This window comes from Scyliorhinus torazame, chromosome 8 (genome assembly GCF_047496885.1).
Source record: "Scyliorhinus torazame isolate Kashiwa2021f chromosome 8, sScyTor2.1, whole genome shotgun sequence".
NCBI lineage: Eukaryota > Metazoa > Chordata > Chondrichthyes > Carcharhiniformes > Scyliorhinidae > Scyliorhinus > Scyliorhinus torazame.
This window is the reverse complement of record NC_092714.1, coordinates 95,621,257-95,640,587: the sequence shown is the minus strand read 5'-3', so window position 1 is coordinate 95,640,587 and position 19,331 is coordinate 95,621,257. Positions and strand designations below refer to the sequence as shown.

The following is a 19,331-nucleotide window of genomic DNA, read 5'->3' as shown; positions in this document are numbered from 1 at the left end:
AGCTATTGTGTTATACTGGTTTAATCATCCATCTACTCATCTCCCCAGTGGCTGACTTCAGGCTGTTGGGCACATGCACGTGGGTCTACCACTCGAAGTGAGAGACTTTAATTAAGCTGGAAAGTGGTTTATTTTGGGAAGGGACTCTATCCTCTGATCATAAACACAATTTTATCCCGTGTCTGCGTGGGTCTCACCCTCACAACCCAAAGATCTCCGGGGTAGGTGGGATTGGCCACGCTAAATTGACCCTTAATTGGAAATAAATAACTAAACAAGCACTATTTTCGACTGGTGTTACCCATCCTGGGCAAATTGATGGGCTTTGAATTACAACATTATGGCTGCATTTTCAAGATGATGGTGGTGCTAAATTACATGCGAGTGCCTGTGTTGAGTAAAAGATCTGCTGGGATTTACTGTTCTTGGATAATTATCTTTGGCTCGTGGAGGATCCGAAACAAAACATTTGCAGTCCTTTTGAGGAAACAGCCGGTAAGCTTATCACCCGAGTGTAGAAGTGATTTTGCACACTTTTTCAAGTTTTATTTCTGAATTGTTTTCTGTCCCACCTGGTAATCTAGATGATTAAATGAGTGACAGTCCAGCATCTATTTAGCTGTATTTTGATACAAGAATGAAAGCTTATGTTGTCCACCACAAATTTATTTCTAGTTTCTTTTCTCCTGCTGCTTTTTGCCGTGCCAGAGTAATCCAAGTGCATTAGTATAACTACTAAGGCAAAAAGAGGTAGAGGCAACTACCTCCTCCAAATCCACTACTGATGTCAGCTGAATCAACTATTAGTCATGTAAGGAACTACAGTGCAGACCATCATGCTGCTAATCCATGTCACACTACATTAGATGGTGGAAGGCACTGTACATTATCTTCTCCGGTGTAATAATTGCATGATCTGCCTTTTTCACATTTCCTGTTTAAGGAGTTTCAATCTCTTCAGTAAATGTTTATTTGCAATTACTAAAAAAAAAAAGACCTTGATTGTCCTCCAATATCTTCATCCTGGCTGCAGCAGTGAAATTCAAGTCCAAAATGTACAAGGACACTGTGGTAGCCGACCACGGATACACACTCGTCACCTGCATATATTTATTGTAAAAATGTAATTGTTATATAATCCCAAAGATTTATTACTGTTGAAAACTATACAGAAATGTATTCATTACTAACAGCGAGCACCAAATGTACTTACAAAAAACTGGGGAAAATTCAGTAAATAATACAAAGGAAAATAATCTGAATTTTATTTGTTTACAGATTATATGAAGCACACTGTTAAGTACAATAATGTCACAGAGGATGGTTTTGTTTACAGGCACAGGGACATCAAACTTCCTTCTCAAATCAGCTGGCATTTTGTCAAACACTTTACATTTTATCCCAGTAAAAAAATTCTGCACCCATTCAAAAATGTCCTTCGACTGCCCCAAAAACTGATCAAATCCATTAAACAATTTGATTGTTTAACAGCTAAAATTATTTTTCATAGTGTGTAATTATGTCTACACAATAAGCAACTATTAACAGTTTTAATACAGTTTGTCTTTCACTTTTTAAATAATTTTTAAAAACATATACATTTTCTCTTATTGCCCCACATTCATCATTTTTTCATTATCCTCTGAAAGTCTTAATAAATTGGAGCAGCACCAGGCAGTTCTGAACATGGTCTGCACCATAGCCTCTGGCATGACAAGTACAATGAGGAGTGCTCAAGCTCGATCAATAGCACAGCATCTGTTGCCAGTGCACAGTTAGAAAAGTATTTTCTTCTTTAAAAGTTCCTAATTTCAGAATAGCAAATTTAATGCCAAATATGTTTCTGACGAGACAATAATACAACTAATTTCATCCAGGTGCAATGGCTATAATGGCGCTGATGAATCTTTTTTGCAAAGCACAAAACAGAAAAACTGGAGATTGCTGCAATATTAGGCTCACATTAATTTAAAAAGAAAGGAATGAAGATAGCCAAATGAAACAATAGAACATTTACCTAACTGCTACGTAGGTGCGACTTCAGTGCAATGCAAAATCTGTTTTTTCAAGCATGTTCCAAATTAATAAACAGCAAGGTTTACATTGTGTTTATTACAGTAAGGAAGGGAGGAGTTAAATTGCAGTGGTAAAGTTTTCAAAAATTGCAATTCTCACAGACCAAAGTATTCTGGAATGATTTCAAACAAATTTACTGATTAAAAGAAACTTGCTCAAGAATAAATATGCTGCTTTAAATTTGATGACTGGTTTCTGAAGAATTTTGATTATGGTTAATTCCTGTACTTCCAAAACATCTTTTACAGCAATGGAATGTTGTCTCATATCACATTTTCTTTTAAATCATGTCTGTTCCCCCATTTTCAGCCAAAGATGTCTACTGTTTTGTAGAGGAATTAAGAATTTTGTCAGTTATATCATAAGTTGCAGCTCTTCCATTTGATGTTTATTTCAATTTATGTGTTGCTAATATGCATCAGAGGCCAACTTGTTACATTTCAATTCTTGCAGAATTCTGTAGAAAATAGAAGTGGGACACTTTCTTGAAGCTCAAAAAATATACAAACCTGAAATATACTGCAATTTTCTCATTTGTTTTAACCTTCCAATTTTATCAGGTGAATAAACTGTATTTGAAGATTGCTTCAGAAGATTACTTCAGGTTGTATTTTACCGACTAATGGTTTATCAAAGTAGCATCCTTTTTATTTTATATTTGTGTTATAAAGATTTAGTTAGGGAGAAAACACCAGATTTTTTTCGCACGCCTCCTGTCCCTTCATTTATGGTCAGATGGAGGTACATCGTGTGAAGCAGGATAAGCCATATCTGGAGTTATTTGTTTTAAAATATAGATTTTGCAGCTCATGCAGAACAGGTATTGCTAATACGTACATATTTTTACTTTAAACTGCTAATTTAAGATTAAGCACAGAACTTTTTTTTAAAAAACATATAGCGCTATTTGTTTTATTTTTACAAGATAAAGACATTGGCAAAATATAATTCTGGAAAAATGTGTACACTTGTAAAAACATGGGCATGTCTTTTTTTTTACACAATATATGGAAAACTCAATTAGCTGAGAGATTTCTGCCAGGACAATGCATTGCTAGATCACACTTGACACAGAGGAATGAAGCACGTCTGAAAAAACAGGTAAAATGGAGTTAGGCAAAGGCCTTTAGTCTCAAGGATAACACACGTCAGTTGAGGTTTTTTTTCTATTCTTGAAAAGGTGAAATTGTAATAAAAATGTAAATCCAGATAAGGACTGAAAACATACTATTACCATAATACACTGCAGCATCAGAAACTTGAGTGGAAAAACACAACTACAGCCTAAACACCAAATGAAATTTCAAAATACAGAAGGATGTGCTGATAACATGGATTTCAGCCAGTAAGCAGGCAAGCACATGAACTGTAGCACTTCAACAAAACCGAGCAATGATACAAACTAATAAAGGACCACATTTGCCATCAATAATTAATCCGAAGCTAAATTGTACTTGTAGAAAATAGCTAATTTTGGGTCCAGTAATTATATAATGGCAGGGACCAAAAACTGTAGCTGATTGGTTGCAACTAGTTTATTACATTCATCTCTTAAGAGCTGACACCACGTTGCAAAAATGTCCATTTAATGGATTTCTAAGTCAGAGGACATATAACTTTTCAATTTAGGCAAGATCTCCAATCTATGACACAATACGAAGGAGAGGGGAAAAGTTAGTTCAATTATCAGAGTGAACTTAACTTCTAAGTCTTGAACAATGTACATAACAATGAATGTACACAAATATTATTTATCATACAATGGATGTACTTGAAGCAGCTGCTTCCTAACTTGAAGATAGTTCATGGTAACCCCTCGACCAAAACAGCATCCTTATGATGCCGAGAGATATGCTGGTTCTTTTCTGAAGGCCTCCGGAAGCCTTTCTTGCAGTAATCACAACGATGCGGATAGTCCTTTGTGTGAATCGAAATAACGTGTCGTTTAAAGCCTGAAGCATCTGTAGTGCTATACTCACAGTACTCACACTGATAAACCTTTTTGCCACTGTGGGTCTTCATGTGCTTCTTAAGCTCAACCTGTTGCCGAAAGCCCTTTTTACAACGTTTACATCTGAATGGCAGATCCTTGGTGTGAACTGAAAGAATATGACGACTAAGAACAAAAGGGTCTGCAATTTTAAAGTCACAGTGCCGACACTGGTGTAGTTTTTTACCCTTGTGAGTTGACATGTGTTTCTTAAGCTCTGAGGGTCGATGAAAACCCTTGTCACATACCTCGCACTTGTGGGGGTAGTCCTTGGTATGGACTGAAATAATATGGCGCTTCAAATCACTGGAGTTGGAACTTCTGTGATCGCAATGTGTGCACTGGTGGGTCTTGTGTCCCTGATGCATGATGGCATGTTTCTGCAGTTCTTTGGCATCTGTGAATGTCATCAAACAATGCTCACATTTGAATGGCAGATCCTTGCTGTGCTTTGTCTTCATGTGGGTTTTCAGGTTTGAAGCATCAGCCGATTTGTAGTCACAGTACTGGCACTGATACGGTTTCTCTCCAGTGTGGGTTCGCATGTGCTTCCTCAGCTCTGATGGATGGCGAAATCCCTTGCCACATTCCACACATATATGAGGGAAATTTTTGCTGTGCACGGCCAAGAGATGACGATTCAGAAGCCCTTGCTCCGCAGTCTCATATTCGCAAAATTTGCATTTGTGCATCTTCGTGGCTCCCTTTTCGCGATGAACCAACTTATGAGAAACCAGTGCTCCTGGATGAGAAAACCCCTTGCCACATTCATCGCACTCATAGGTCTTCTCCACTTTGTTCATGAGCATGTGGCTCTCCAGGTGGTTGTGTAAACTGTTTTTTTTGTTGGTAGTGTAATCACAGTCAGTACACTGGTACTTTTTCTTAGTAAGTTGCTCAGGATGATTTTTCATGTGTCTCTTCAGGAAGCCCCTGGACTTAAATTTCTTCCCACAGATCATACATGGATAAACAGTTATAGGATGTCCATCAGGCCCTATGATGATTGCTTGAAACGAATAAAGAAAAAATGGTCAGTGTTCAGCTCTAAGATATATATTATGCGGCCATTACTTTGCATGGTTTTATTAACTTACAAGTTTTCAAGAACAAAAACTAGAATTTCATGGCAATGTGTTTCCCCGAAGCTTCCTGACAGAAAGTTCACAATTTTCTGTAATTACATTTTAATTCGTGCCATCCTGGCGGCAATCTTAAGATATTACATTTTTTTTAAAAAATGTTTTATTAAAGCTTTTCCAACCAATGTTTTTACACAACAAAGATAGAAGTACAAATAATAATTAAAATAAACAAAAATTATTAAACAGAACAAGGTGGGTGTTGTCTTCATATAAAACCTACATTATATCAACAGTTCTCCCCCCCGCCCACCCCCACCTCCCCCAGGATGTTGCTGCAGCTGACAATTACTGCTCCCCTAGAAAGTCAAGGAAAGGTTGCCACCGCCGGGAGAACCCCATCAAGGACCCTCTCAAAGCAAACTTTATTCGCTCCAGGCTGAGGAACCCCGCCATATCGCTAACCCAGGTCTCCACACTCGGGGGTTTCGAGTCCCTCCACATTAACAAGATCCGTCTCTGGGCTACCAGGGAGGCAAAGGCCAGTACCTCGGCCTCTTTCGCTTCCTGCACTCCCGGATCCTCCGACATCCCAAATATCGCTACTGTTGGACTTGCCTTCACCCGAGTGTCCAAAATCCTAGACCACCCTCGCAAACCCCTGCCAGAATTCTTTAAGCGCCTGGCATGCCCAAAACATACGGGCATGGTTTGCCGGACTCCCTGCACATCTCGGGCACCTAGCCTCCACCCCAAAAAGTACTCATTCTTGCCGCCGTTATATGCGCCCGATGCACCACCTTAAACTGAATTAAGCTGAGCCTGGCACATGATGAGGAGGAGTTCACCCTGCCCAGGGCGTCGGCCCACATCCAGCTAAGATGTTACATTTTATGTAAACTTTAAATGACAGCATACAGAGGCTTGGTTTGCAACCTTCTCATTCCCAAATGCAATAAACCAAATTAAAACACCCACTCAAAATAAAATTCCCATCCTTCTCTAGCCCCCAGGAGCTGAAAGGGAAGCTGTTGTGTTGAGAAATACTCTAAGGTAGCCCCTCCCTCATATTTCAATTGCTTAAGCAGCACAGCGCTATACAATCTTGATCAATGTAGTTTGTGGTTAGCTGACGTAAGCCAGATTGGCAGCAAAGGTGTTACAGTTGGCCTTAATATTCTTCAGATAGGGAGCGAGACAAAGAAAATAATGAATCCCATTCCTAATTGCAATCCAGTGATCTCTGCTGTAAAGTGGATGACAGGGCTGGCAGGGTTAGATAGATATGTTATGCATATTCCGAGGACCAGCCTGTCGACAATTATTGTTTGTGTTCGCATAGTAAGAAAGATTGGCCGAGTGAGCCTCCGGAGAGCACCTAAGGCCTTTGAAACCAGTGTAAGCCAGTGGCCCACCAGAAGAGGAACTGGGAGTGGAGGTTTAAAAGAAATGAGCACATGACAGCTTAAACTAATAATAATCATTATTAGGGTCACAAATAGGCTTACATTTTCACTGCAATGACATTACTGTGAAAATTCCCTAGTCACCACACTCCGGCGCCTGTTCGGGTACACAAAGGGAGAATTCAAAATGTCCAATTCACTCTTTAGCGCCTGGTGGTAGACGGAAAAAGGTTACGTTCTACTAGATTAGAAGAGACGTGTTCCTGTAGAAGGTTCCAGAGTTAGCCTAATTACAATAAAGTCATTGACCAGGGCAGCACAGTGGTGCAGTGGTTAGCACTGCTGCCTCACGGCGCTGAGGACCCAGGTTTGATCCCGGCCCCGGGTCACTGTCCGTGTGGAGTTTGCACATTCTCCTCGTGTCTGCATGGGTCTCACCCCCACAACCCAAAACTGTGCAGAGTAAGTGGACTGCCCACGCCAAATTGCCCCTTAATTGGAAAAAAAAATAATTGGATACTTTAAATTTACAAAACAAATAAAGTCATTGACCATATTGCAACTGAAATTAAAACCTATCTGGGGATCGGGGTGGCAAAAAAGTTGCAGGCTGGCAACCCTCAAAGCGAACAGTTGAAAGAACACAGACAGCTGGCCATTTTCAAGGAAAATTCATTTTTGAAAAGGATAGACATTTGAGCTGTACTTCAAGCTAACAGCAATTTTAGGCAAAAGCAGAGTTGTTGGGTTCAAGTCCCTTGATGTCCAAAGATTTATCATTCTCCTTCCTGAATACACAAACATACTCAATGATCTGACATCCATGGCTTTCTGCGATAGAGAATTCCTAAAATCGTCGGAATCAGCCCTGTGAACTTTTATTACACTCCCTATAAGGCAAGTATATTTTTGCTTAGGTAAGGAGACCAAAACTGTACAATATACTCGAGGAGGGGCCTCCCCAATTCTCTATATAATTGTAGTAAGACTTGTTTACTCTTATACTCCAATCCCTTTATAATAAAGGCCACCATACCATTTGCTTTCCTGCTTGTCTGATGCACTTGCATGTTAACTTAGTGATTCATGAACAAGGACACCCAGGTCCTTCGGAATATCAACATTTCTCAGTCGTTCAACATTTAAAAAATATTCTGCTTTTCTTTTTTTCCATCCAAGGTGGATAACTTCACATTTCCCGACATTATGTTTCATCTGGCAGGTTGTTGCCAATTACCCTGCTATGTTCCTTTGCATTTTCCTCTCAATGTACTTTCCAACCCAACTTTGCATCATTCGTAAACTTGGACATATTACACTTGATCTGCTCATCTAAGTTACTGATCTAAATTGGAAATAGCTGAGGACCAAGCACTGATCCTTGTGGTAACCTTGTACTTATAGCCTGTCAACCTGAAAATTACTGGGTATTGTTGATTTTTGTTTCTGTTTGATAACCAATCCTCAATCTACATGTGGAATCACTTCTTGTATGGCACATCACTGAATATCCAGTGACTGGTACAATAAACATGGGGGGGAAACCGTCAGTGGACTAGTGAAGGAGTTACAGAGCACCTAACTCACTGTTTGATGGCTGGTATTCTGGAGGTACACTTGCACAACATGGGTGCAAGGAGAGTTACCATGTTGGCCATTTAGAAGTATCCATTTAGAAGTATCCACCTCAAAGCTCAGCCAGACAGCATGTCTGACAGGCTTCATAGCACTACCTACAAGATCTGGGAACAGGCAGCATAAACTTATGCAACTGTTACATTTACGAGGTGCCTGCCCAACATATATCTGCCCAAGTGTTACTAGGATCATAATATTTAAGAGGAGTAGGCTATTTGACCCACTGAGCATGCTTCACCATTCCATAGAATCTTGGCTGATTTAATTGTGGCTTCAACTCCACTTTCCTGCCTGGCCCTCAGACCTTGTCAATAAAAAATATGTCTAACTCAGCCTTGAACAAAGAGAATTCCACAGACAAACAACCCTCAGAAAAGAAATACCTCCTAATCTCAGTTTTAAATGGATGACCCTTTATTTTGAAACTGTGCCCCCTGTTCTAGATTCCTCCATGAGAGGAAACATCCTCTTAGCATCTACCCTATCAAGCCCCCTCAGAATTTTACATGTTTCAATAAGGTCACTTTTCATTCTTCCAAACTCCAAGGAGTATTGGCCGAACCTGTTCAATCTTTTCTCACAAGACAACTTGAGCCATGCCAAAAGCTCTCACATGACAGCATCCAGCAGAGGGCAGTAGAGCGGAGATGCTGATTGGCTGTTGTGGGGAAATTTGCATACACCGTTGTGCTCACCCTAACTTGAAGGTGTACCTGAGCAAGAGACCCTAGCTGTTCAAGTGAAGACAAGCATCCAGCAGAGGGCAGGAGAGCAGAGGTGCTGATTGGCTGTTGTGGGGGAAATTTGCATACGCGCATTGTGGTCATCCTAACTTGAAGGTGTACTTGAGCAAGAGAACCTAGCTGTTCAAGTGAAGACAAACATCCAGCAGAGGGCAGTAGAGCAGAGCTGCTGATTGGCTGTTGCAGGGGAAATTTGCATACGTGCATTGTGGTCATCCTAACTTGAAGGTGTACCTGAGCAAGAGAACCTAGCTGTTCAAGTGAAGACAGGCATCCAGCAGAGGGCAGTAGAGCGGAGCTGCTGATTGGCTGTTGCGGGGAAATTTGCATACGCCGTTGTGCTCACCCTAACTTGAAGGTGGTTTGTGGAGGAGCTGTTGTCAAGTGACAATTAAACCTGAAACACTTCTTCAGTGTTTCCCTCCCTACCCCCTCCTCTAACCAAAAAAGACCAACCGCTGTAAAGATCAAGAGGAAGGCTCGAGGGCAGGTAGAAGTAGAAAGAAGTTGAACCGTGACGTCACGGCCTGCAGGTAAGGGATTGGCTGGTGACTGGCAAGTAGTTTTTCTTTTATTTTCCCTCAGGGGCGCAGAGGTTGCTGAGTGAGTGCTTGCTGAGAAGGGGAGTGAATAACAGGTAAGCTCTTTCTTTCGTTTTCTTTTTTTATCTAGAGGGGATGGCAGGGAAGGTAGTGCAATGTTCCTCCTGCAGAATGTTTGAGGTGAGGGACGCTGTCAGTGTCCCTGCTGATTTCATCTGTGGGAAGTGCACCCATCTCCAACTCCTCAGAAACCGCGTTGGGAACTGGGTGAACTTTGGATCATTCGGAAGGCAGAGGTGGTCATAGATAGAAGCTTTAGGGATGTAGTTACTCCGAAGAATAAAGATAGATGGGGGACGGTGAGAGGGGCTGAGAGGAAGCAATCAGTACAGGGATCCCCTGTGGTCGTTCCCCTTAGTAACAAGTATACCGCTTCGGATACTGTTGGGGGGGGGGGGGGGCGACTTACCAGGGGTAAGCCATGGGGTACAGGTCTCTGGCACAAAGTCTGTCCCTGTTGCTCAGAAGGGAAGGGGGGAGGGGAGTAGAGCATTAGTCATTGGAGACTCATAGTTTGAGGGATAGATAAACCAGGACAGGTGTTAAGATTTGGAGGTAGGTGAGCACTTTGGTGATAGTGACCACAATTCGATTACGTTTACTTTAGTGATGGAAAGGGATAGGTATATACGCAGGGCAAGAGTTATATCTGGGGGAAAGGCAATTATGATGCGATGAGGCAAGACTTAGGATGCATCGGATGGAGAGGAAAACTGCAGGGGATGGGCACAATGGAAATGTGGTGCTTGTTAAAGGAACAGCTACTGCGTATGTACCTGTCAGGCAGGGAGGAAGTGGTCGAGCAAGGGAACCGTGGTTTTCTAAAGCAGCCAAAACACTTGTCAAGAGGAAGAAGGAGGCTTATGTAAAGATGAGACATGACGGTTCAGTTAGGGTGCTCGAGAGTTACAAGTTAGCTAGGAAGGACCTAAAGAGAGAGCCAAGAAGAGCCAGGAGGGGACATGAGAAGTCATTGGCAGGTAGGATCAAGGATAACCCTAAAGCTTTTGATAGATATGTCAGGAATAAACGAATGACTAGGGTAAGAGTAGGGCCAGTCAAGGACAGTAGTAGGAAGTTGTGCTTGGAGTCCGAGGAGATAGGAGAGGTGCTAAATGAATATTTTTTGTCAGTATTCACACAGGAAAAAGACAATGTTGTCGAGGAGAATACGGAGATTCAGGCTATTAGACTAGAAGGGCTTGAGGTTCATAAGGAGGTGCTGTTAGCAATTCTGGAAAGTGTGAAAATAGATAAGTCCCCTGGGCTGGATGGGATTTATCTTAGGATTCTCTGGGAAGCTAGGGAGGAGATTGCTGAGCCTTTGGCTTTAATCTTTAAGTCATCTTTTTCTACAGGAATAGTGTCAGAAGACTGGAGGATAGCAAATGTTGTCCCCTTGTTCAAGTAGGGGAGTAGAGACAACCCCGGTAACTATAGACCAGTGAGCCTTACTTCTGTTGTGGGCAAAATCTTGGAAAGGTTTATAAGAGATAGGATGTATAATCATCTGGAAAGGAATAATTTGATTAGAGATAGTCAACACGGCTTTGTGAAGGGTAAGTCGTGCTTCACAACCCTTATTGAGTTCTTTGAGAAGGTGACCAAACAGGTGGATGAGGGTAAAGCAATTGATGTGGTGTATATGGATTTCAGTAAAGCATTTGATAAGGTTCCCCACGGTAGGCTACTGCAGAGAATACGGAGGCATGGGATTCAGGGTGATTTAGCAGTTTGGATCAGAAATTGGCTAGCTGGAAGAAGACAAAGGGTGGTGGTTGATGGGAAATGTTCAGACTGGAGTCCAGTTACTAGTGGTGGACCACAAGGATCTGTTTTGGGACCACTGCTGTTTGTCATTTTTATAAATGACCTGGAGGAGGGCGTAGAAGGATGGGTGAGTAAATTTGCAGATGATACTAAAGTCAGTGGAGTTGTGGACAGTGCGTACGGATGTTACAAGTTACAGAGGGACATAGATAAGTTGCAGCGCTGGGCTGAGAGATGGCAAATGGAGTTTAATGCAGAAAAATGTGAGGTGATTCATTTTGGAAGGAATAACAGGAAGACAGAGTACTGGGCTAATGGTAAGATTCTTGGCAGTGTGGATGAGCAATGTACATAGATCCCTGAAAGTTGCCACCCAGGTTGAGAGGGTTGTTAAGAAGGCGTACGGTGTGTTAGCTTTTATTGGTAGAGGGATTGAGTTTCGGAGCCATGAGGTCATGTTGCAGCTGTACAAAACTCTGGTGCGGCCGCATTTGGAGTATTGCGTGCAATTCTGGTCGCCGCATTATAGGAAGGATGTGGAAGCATTGGAAAGGGTGCAGAAGAGATTTACCAGAATGTTGCCTGGTACGGAGGGAAGATCTAATGAGGAAAGGCTGAGGGACTTGAGGCTGTTTTCGTTAGAGAGAAGGTTAAGAGGTGACTTAATTGAGGCATACAAGATGATCAGAGGATTGGATAGGGTGGACAGTAAGAGCCTTCGTCCTTGGATGGCGATGTCTAGCACGAGGGGACATAGCTTTAAATTGAGGGGAGATAGATATAGGACAGATGTCAGAGTAGGTTCTTTACTCAGAGAGTAGTAAGGGCGTGGAATGTCCTGCCTGCAACAGTAGTGGACTCGCTAACACTAAGGGCATTCAAATGGTCATTGGATAGACATATGGACGATAAGGGAATAGTGTAGATGGGCTTTAGAGTGGTTTCACAGGTCGGCGCAACATTGAGGGCCGAAGTGCCTGTACTGCGCTGTAATGTTCTATCTATGTTCTATGACTACATTTTTCCATTGCTGATCATGCATATACATATATATATATTTCAGCTATAATTTGTAAAATAAGTAATGACACGCATCTTCAAAAGGGCTTCACAAAAACATATAGCACTATTGCTGCCTCGTATTTTCACTTACTAGCAACCGCGACGGCTGCAGTCTTGGTACAGGTTCCTTTTTAAAAATTTTTTCCAATTAAAGTGCAATTTAGCATGGCCAATCCACTTACGCTGCGCATCTTTGGCTTGTGGGGGCGAGACCCATGCAGACACGGGGAGAATGTGCAAACTCCTCAGACAATGACCCAGGGCCGGGATTGAACCCGGTTCCTCGGCGCCATGAGGCAGCAGTGCTAACCACTCAGCCACCATGCCACCCCATTGGTACATGTTCCTGTCATTGTTTCAAACCCTCTTTCAATTAACCATGTCCAGACTACATTACTGCAATAAGGCAGCCAATATGACAATAGGGCAAAAATTAGAAGAATTTGACTACCTTGGAGGATGCCATCTAAAGTGACCTTACCTACAAGAGCATTTAAGTAGCAAAAGGAGATGCAAGGGAGCAGTATCTTCTGGTAGGAAACACATATTGCTTTCAGGCAGTCTCCAAAACAAGTATTAAGCAGGCTTGACTGTTTTGGCTTCCAACATTAGATGAGTTTGAGTGTGTTCAATGTAGTGTGGCAGCAGACCAATATTTTGGTAAGTAGCTAGGGGGTGGGGGCGTTATGGCAACAGGTACAGTGACTGACTGATAAAGAAAATTTCCATAGTGCAAATTCTGGTTGTGTCTAATCTAACTTCAGGGCCAACAGTAGAAGTCTCTTAAACATGTATGTAGGTTTGCAGCAAGCTGTTGCAGAAACACAGTGCAGCATAAAGCAGCAGGACACAGACATTTCAGTTGGTGATCAGCCAATACCAAGTTCTTGGTCACACTGCCAGAGGAGGTGCCAAGTGTAGATCAGTTACTTTCTTACAAGGATTGAGGAAGGCTTTTTTATATTACAAAAAAATGACCAACTATTCCAGTATTACTCTTTGTGAGTGGTGGCTCTTGATCGACTGAATATTAGAAAGGTATCAACAGACAATTGCAGGAAATCTCTGCAAATATGGAAACAGGAAATGTAGTCAATTTTGCCACGTTTAAGGTTGCCAGTTATTAAATGGCATCGTAAAAATGTTCCTCCATTACGAATGCTGACCGTGCATTAATAAGGAAAATTATGTACCTGTCTGATACTGTCTACTTTCAAGTCTCCTCCTTTTCCTTGACTTTGGTTTTGCCAGTCTGTTAAGCTCAGTTGTTCCATCTGCTTGTAGAAGGTGGCTGGCAGTTCCATTCTTGTTCTCTACAGTATCAGAACTATTGCCTGAGGATAAAATATGGTAATCTGTTTCTCGTATTCAGTTGCATATTTTATGTGGATACTCCAATTTATTTGAAAAATGCAATTAATGTATTTTCATATTACTATATATATATATATATATATAAAAATAAAAAAAAGACAATAAAACGACCTCATAATTCATTACATTTAGGCACTGCAGTCTAGATATGTGCTATCCTTTGTTTAAATAGTTGTATTAATTAAACACACAATCAATATAGATCCGGAACTATTGTCAAATTGAGTCTCATCTACTGTTTCAACATTTAGCTAACGCCTTACGTAAAGTCCAAAAACAATGCATTCTCCAGTTTGTATTTGGTTACTTAACTAATATAACTAAAATAATCATTACATTAACAACAATATACTAATAAGGAAGCATAAAATGGTAAATGGACAAAGAAGCTGAAATACTTTGGTAATTTTAGAGCTTCCATCAGATTATCTCCCTGAAATTAATAATTTCGCCACAAGCACAATTTAAATGGTCCCTATACTGTTCCCCATGTTGACAATACTACAAAAAAATTTAAATAGACCTTTGCAGTTAAAAAGCTGATATATTGCTGCCTACAGTACTGAGGACCCAGGTTCGGTCCCGGCCCGGGGTCGCTATCTGTGTGGAGTTTGAACATTCTCTCCGTGTCTGCGTGGGTCTCACCCCCACAACCAAAAGATGTGCAGGTTAATTGGGTTGGCCAGGCTAAATTGCCCCTTAATTGGAAGAAAAAAAAATTGGGTACTCTCAATTTAAAAAAAAAAGAAAAGATAACAGAAGTGCCCCTGCTCCCCACATTACCAACATATGACTCAGAAAATAACCCCCCTCCTCACCTGCCTTTAACGGCTGACGGTGACCAATGCTCTTATAGAACCCCTCAACAGCACCCCTCAAGGTGAACTTAACCTTCTCAAGTTACAGAAACTCCATCATCTCCCCCACACTGAGGCACAGGGCAGAGAAGCTGCCTTCCACCCCAACAGAATACACCTGAGGGCAATCAATTTGCCCTGGCCTGCAGCTCTGCTACCCCAAATATGGCCCTCAGGGAACTGGGCTCCAAGTCCAAGATCATCCACATGGTGCTAAAGAAAGAACCCCAAAACTTCCAACTTCGTACAGGATCAGAGCATATGTACATGGTTGCCGGGCCCCGCCCACACCTATCGCAAATGTCCTATACCCCCTCAGAAAGTGAGCTCAACCTCATCAGTTATGCCCTATGCACCACCGTTACTCCTATTAACCCTCACGCACGCAGTTCCCTCCTCCCCCCCCCCCCCCCCCCCCCCCCCCATGATATTATTTCCATGTGAGAGAAATACAATGTCCTGAAACTCCATGATTATGTTGCTCTGTGAATAGCTCACATAGACTCTTCTGCAAGCGGGCCTGGCATTGCCTTACGATTGCAATACTGCTAAAAGATCTGACCCAAACTTATGTAATAAAAGCAGAAAATGCAAGAAATACTCAGCAGCTCAGGCAGCATTTATATAGAGAGAAACAAAGCTGTATTTGAGCATTCGGGAATACTCTGCGAATGTTTTAAAATGGCGGCCGAGTCCCGATTCTCAGATTCCCGCTGCCCCCAATTTTCAATCAGAATCAGGTGTTTACAATAACACTGATAATAATCCAACTATATTTTTGAAATTAGTTATAGAAATCTTAATGAATTTTTAAAATATTTACCATATGCAGTAGCCCAAGCTACAGGCACAAATGTTTTGCTAATGTCTGTGTCTTCAATTTGTTGATCATGACCTACTGTTGCATCATCTTCCCCTACGATGACTTCCATGTAAACTTCATCTGCAATATCAGTACAACCTGTGAAAACCAACAAACTGGCATGAGGAGTGACAGAAAATCTCTCTCAATTCCTACAAATTAACTACCAAATATAAAAGGAAAATCTTTCAGGACAATTTGCATACAATTCTCTTGAAACTAGAAAATTGTGCAGATAAACATACCTCAAAAAGGTTCGCATTTTCAAATTGTTTGTGCCATTAAGACTCAGTGGAACTAACATTCTGAACAAGCTGATCAGCATTATTGCAATTCCAAACAGAAAGACTATGATGTTCCAGCAGCCAGTTTGGTTTTAGTCTTTGAATTTGACTTGTGGCATAACATTGGTCTATAATCGATGGAGCCTTCAAAGAAAAGGTGAGTAGCCATATTTTTAAGCCAAGGATTCTGTGATCTCTGATTAAGTTTTGCTGGTTTACAGCAACTAAGAAAAATGATTTTAATGAACGAGATAAAAATAGCCTCAGCGAATGCCAATTTAGTCTTTTTCTCTCATCCATGGTATAGCCACATACATGATCTACAATCAAAACGTTCAGCCAATTTTACCATTCATTCTCATTGGTCAGGGGTGCCACTAATATTTAACAACAGTTAACATATTTAAACTTGTTCACATGTAGATTTTCTTTTTTCCTTTCACAACACTTACTTTTGCCGAACTCAATATTTTATGGGACTGTTTATGACAATTAAGGAGCAGTTCTACTCATACTACTGAGTATTTTTTTGTTAGTACATAGGATGTGGGTGTCGCTGCCTGGGCCAGCATTTATTGCCCATCCCGGAGAGTATTTAAGAGTCAACCACATTGCTGTGGATCTGTAGTCACATGTAGGCCAGGCCAGGGATGGATGACACATTTTTTTCTCGAAAGGACATTAGTGAACCAGATGGGTTTTTACAACAATTGACAATGCTTTCATGGTTACCTTTACACTTCTAGGGCGTCATTCTCCGACCCCCCAGCGGGTCGGAGAATGGCCGTTGGCCGCCGTGAATCCCGCCCGCGCCGGTTGCCGAAGTCTCCGGTACCGGAGATTGGGCGGGGGCGGGAATCGGGCCGCGCCGGTTGGCGCCCCCCCGCTCGATGGGCCGAAGTCCCGCCAATAAATTGCTTGTCCCACCGGCGTAAATTAGAGTACCTATTTACCGGCGGGACAAAGCGGCGTGGGCGGGCTCCGGGGTCCTGGGGGGGACGCGGGGCGAGCTGGCCCCGGGGGGTGCCCCCACGGTGGCCTGGCCCGCGATCGGGGCCCACCGATCCGCGGGCGGGCCTGTGCCGTGGGGGCACTCTTTCCCTTCCGCCTCCGCCACGGTCTCCACCATGGCGGAGGCGGAAGAGACTCTCCCCACTGCGCATGCGCGGGAAACTATCAGCGGCCGCTGACGCTCCCGCGCATGCGCGCCCCGACATGTCATTTCCGCGCCAGCTGGCGGCCGTTTCCGCCAGCTGGCGGGGTGGAAATCCCTCCGGTGCCGGCCTAGCCCCTCAATGTTGGGGCTCAGCCCCCAAAGATGCGGAGCATTCCGCACCTTTGGGGCGGCGCGATGCCCGTCTGATTGGCGCCGTTTTGGGCGCCAGTCGGCGGACATCGCGCCGTTTGGGGAGAATTTCGCCCCTAATTCCAGATGTATATTTAATGCAAATGTCACCATCTGCCGTGGCAGGATTTCAACCCGGGTTCCCAGAGCATGGGCGGAATTCTCCGACCTCCCGCCGCGAATCGCTATTCTCCGATGCGTGGCAAAACGGCTGCCCGAAGAATCGCTGAAAACGGTTCCAGCGGCGATTCTCTGCTGGAGCAGGGATCGTCACGCCGGCGCTGTTCTAACATGGTATAAAGCAGCGTGAGTCAGTCGTGCTGACTCACGCTGTTGGAGTACGTGGGTGACGGCGTGGAGCGGGCCGGGGGGGGGGGGGGGCTGACGCCGTTGGGGGTGGGGAGCCTGTGAGGGGGAGCGGCATGGCCGTGTCTGCGGGGGAGCACACATCTGGGGGTGTTGGGGGAGGGGGCCCAAACATCCGGCGGTGTGGGTGGGGGGTGGCCCACACACCCGAGTGTGTTGGGGGCTGGGGGCCACACATCCGGGCGTGGGGAAGGAGCGGTGGAGGCGACAAAGGCTGCGGGCGGCCATGGCAATGCGGATCCAACGGCCATGCCCAATGACGGCGGACACGCGGCTGTCCACCCAACTTGCTCACTTTGCGGCGCAGGCGGCCCGGCCGTCCTGACGTGTGCCAGACACCCGCACCCCCCCCCCACCCACCAAACTGCTGGCACCCGCCAGCGGGTATGTCCAGGGCGGCACACACGGGAGCCCCCCCGGTGCGGGCACTGCCACCAGATGGTGGCCCTGGCAGAGGGGACGGCCGAGAGGTCACAGGGCACCGAGGGGGCAGGGGTGGGGCACATGCTGGCAACCGGGGCAGCCGTGTAGCCCATGACACCTGGTTGTGTAGGGGTGTATACCAATGCTGAAACCCTGTCTACTCCCACCCCCTACAGATAGTACAATGTTTAGCCATCTTCCAGCTTTGTTGGCCGCCGTGGCGGGGGCTGCTGTCCTGCATGAGGCCCAGTGGAAGCTGGAGCACGGGTGTGACAGGGAGGTGGCGGAGCCTGTTGTAGAGCAGCGGCCTGCAGTGGGGCACATGCGAGCTGCCCAGGCGCAGGAGGGCACCACGCCGTGCGGGAGCTACAGCAGGAGGATGGCGAGGAGGAGGAGGAGGGTGTGCCACGGCCACGGAGGCATCTGATGCGACAACGTGTGTACCAGCCCCGCGTGTCCTTCGAGGACCTCCCGGACAGGGCGTGCAGGAGACTCCGGCTGAGCCGGGAGACCATCGCCCAAATCTACCACCTGATGGCACACCTGGCACCACATGGGACCGGGGGTGGACATGCCCTCCCGGTGGCTGCCAAGGTGACAGTCGCCTTTAACTTCTTTGCAACCGGATCATTCCAGTCACTTAGTGGGGACCTGTCTGGCATCTCCCAGCCATCGGTGCACAGGTGCATCCGGGCCGTCACCCACCCGCTGTACGACATCGCGGACCGGTACATACAGTTCACTGTGGACCGCGCCCACCAGGATGCCCGGATACTCATGATCCAGGGGGCGATCGATGGAGTGCACATCGCCATGCAGCCCACGTCGGAGGAAAGGGTCATGTGCCTGAACAGGAAGGGTACATATTCAATGAACGTGCAGGTGGTCTGTGACCACAGGATGACGATCCTGCACGTTTGCGCCAGGTACCCCTGGCAGTGTGCATGACTCCTTTATACTCACCCAATCGTTCATCCCCACCATGTTTGAGGGGCACCCCCCCACCGCCTGCGGGGCTGGTTGCTGGGCGACAGGGGTTATCCGTTGCGGTCGTGGCTGATGACGCCTATTCGGAGGCCACAGACCGACACGAAGCGCCGCCACAACGATGCCCATGCAGCGACCAGGAGTGTGGTCAAGAGGTGCTTTTGGCTGCTGAAGATGCACTTCAGGTGCCTGGACCGCTCTGGGGGGGCCCTCCAGTACCCGTCGGAGAGGGTCGGCCGCATCGTCGTAGTCTGCTGCGTCCTGCACAACATAGCCCAGCAGAGGGGCGATGGGCTGGAGGAGGACGGTCAGGATGAGGAGAACTTTTCTCCAGATGAGGGGGATGGCGAGGGGGAAGCAGATGCATGGGACATGGGGGATGTCAACAGGAGGCTGCCCAGCGCTGCCGGCTGGGCCAGCAGGCAAGGGTGTCGCTGGTAGCTGCACGTTTCGGCGATCGCGGT

General features: G+C 44.9%; 1 protein-coding gene across 3 annotated transcripts in view; it reads right to left on the bottom strand.

The window, feature by feature from the left end:
* Positions 1-1,238: 1,238 nt before the first annotated feature.
* Positions 1,239-19,331, bottom strand: part of LOC140427999 (zinc finger X-chromosomal protein-like) — a 58,993-nt gene continuing 40,900 nt past the window's right edge. For all 3 annotated transcript variants that reach the window (XM_072513938.1, XM_072513939.1, XM_072513940.1), the window contains exons 7-9: positions 15,424-15,561; positions 13,563-13,703; positions 1,239-5,075 (exon numbers count right to left, since the gene is read on the bottom strand). In XM_072513938.1, coding sequence (XP_072370039.1) covers positions 3,880-5,075; positions 13,563-13,703; positions 15,424-15,561 — 1,475 coding nt within the window. In that variant the 3' untranslated portion in view covers positions 1,239-3,879. The remainder of the gene's footprint in view (positions 5,076-13,562; positions 13,704-15,423; positions 15,562-19,331) is intronic.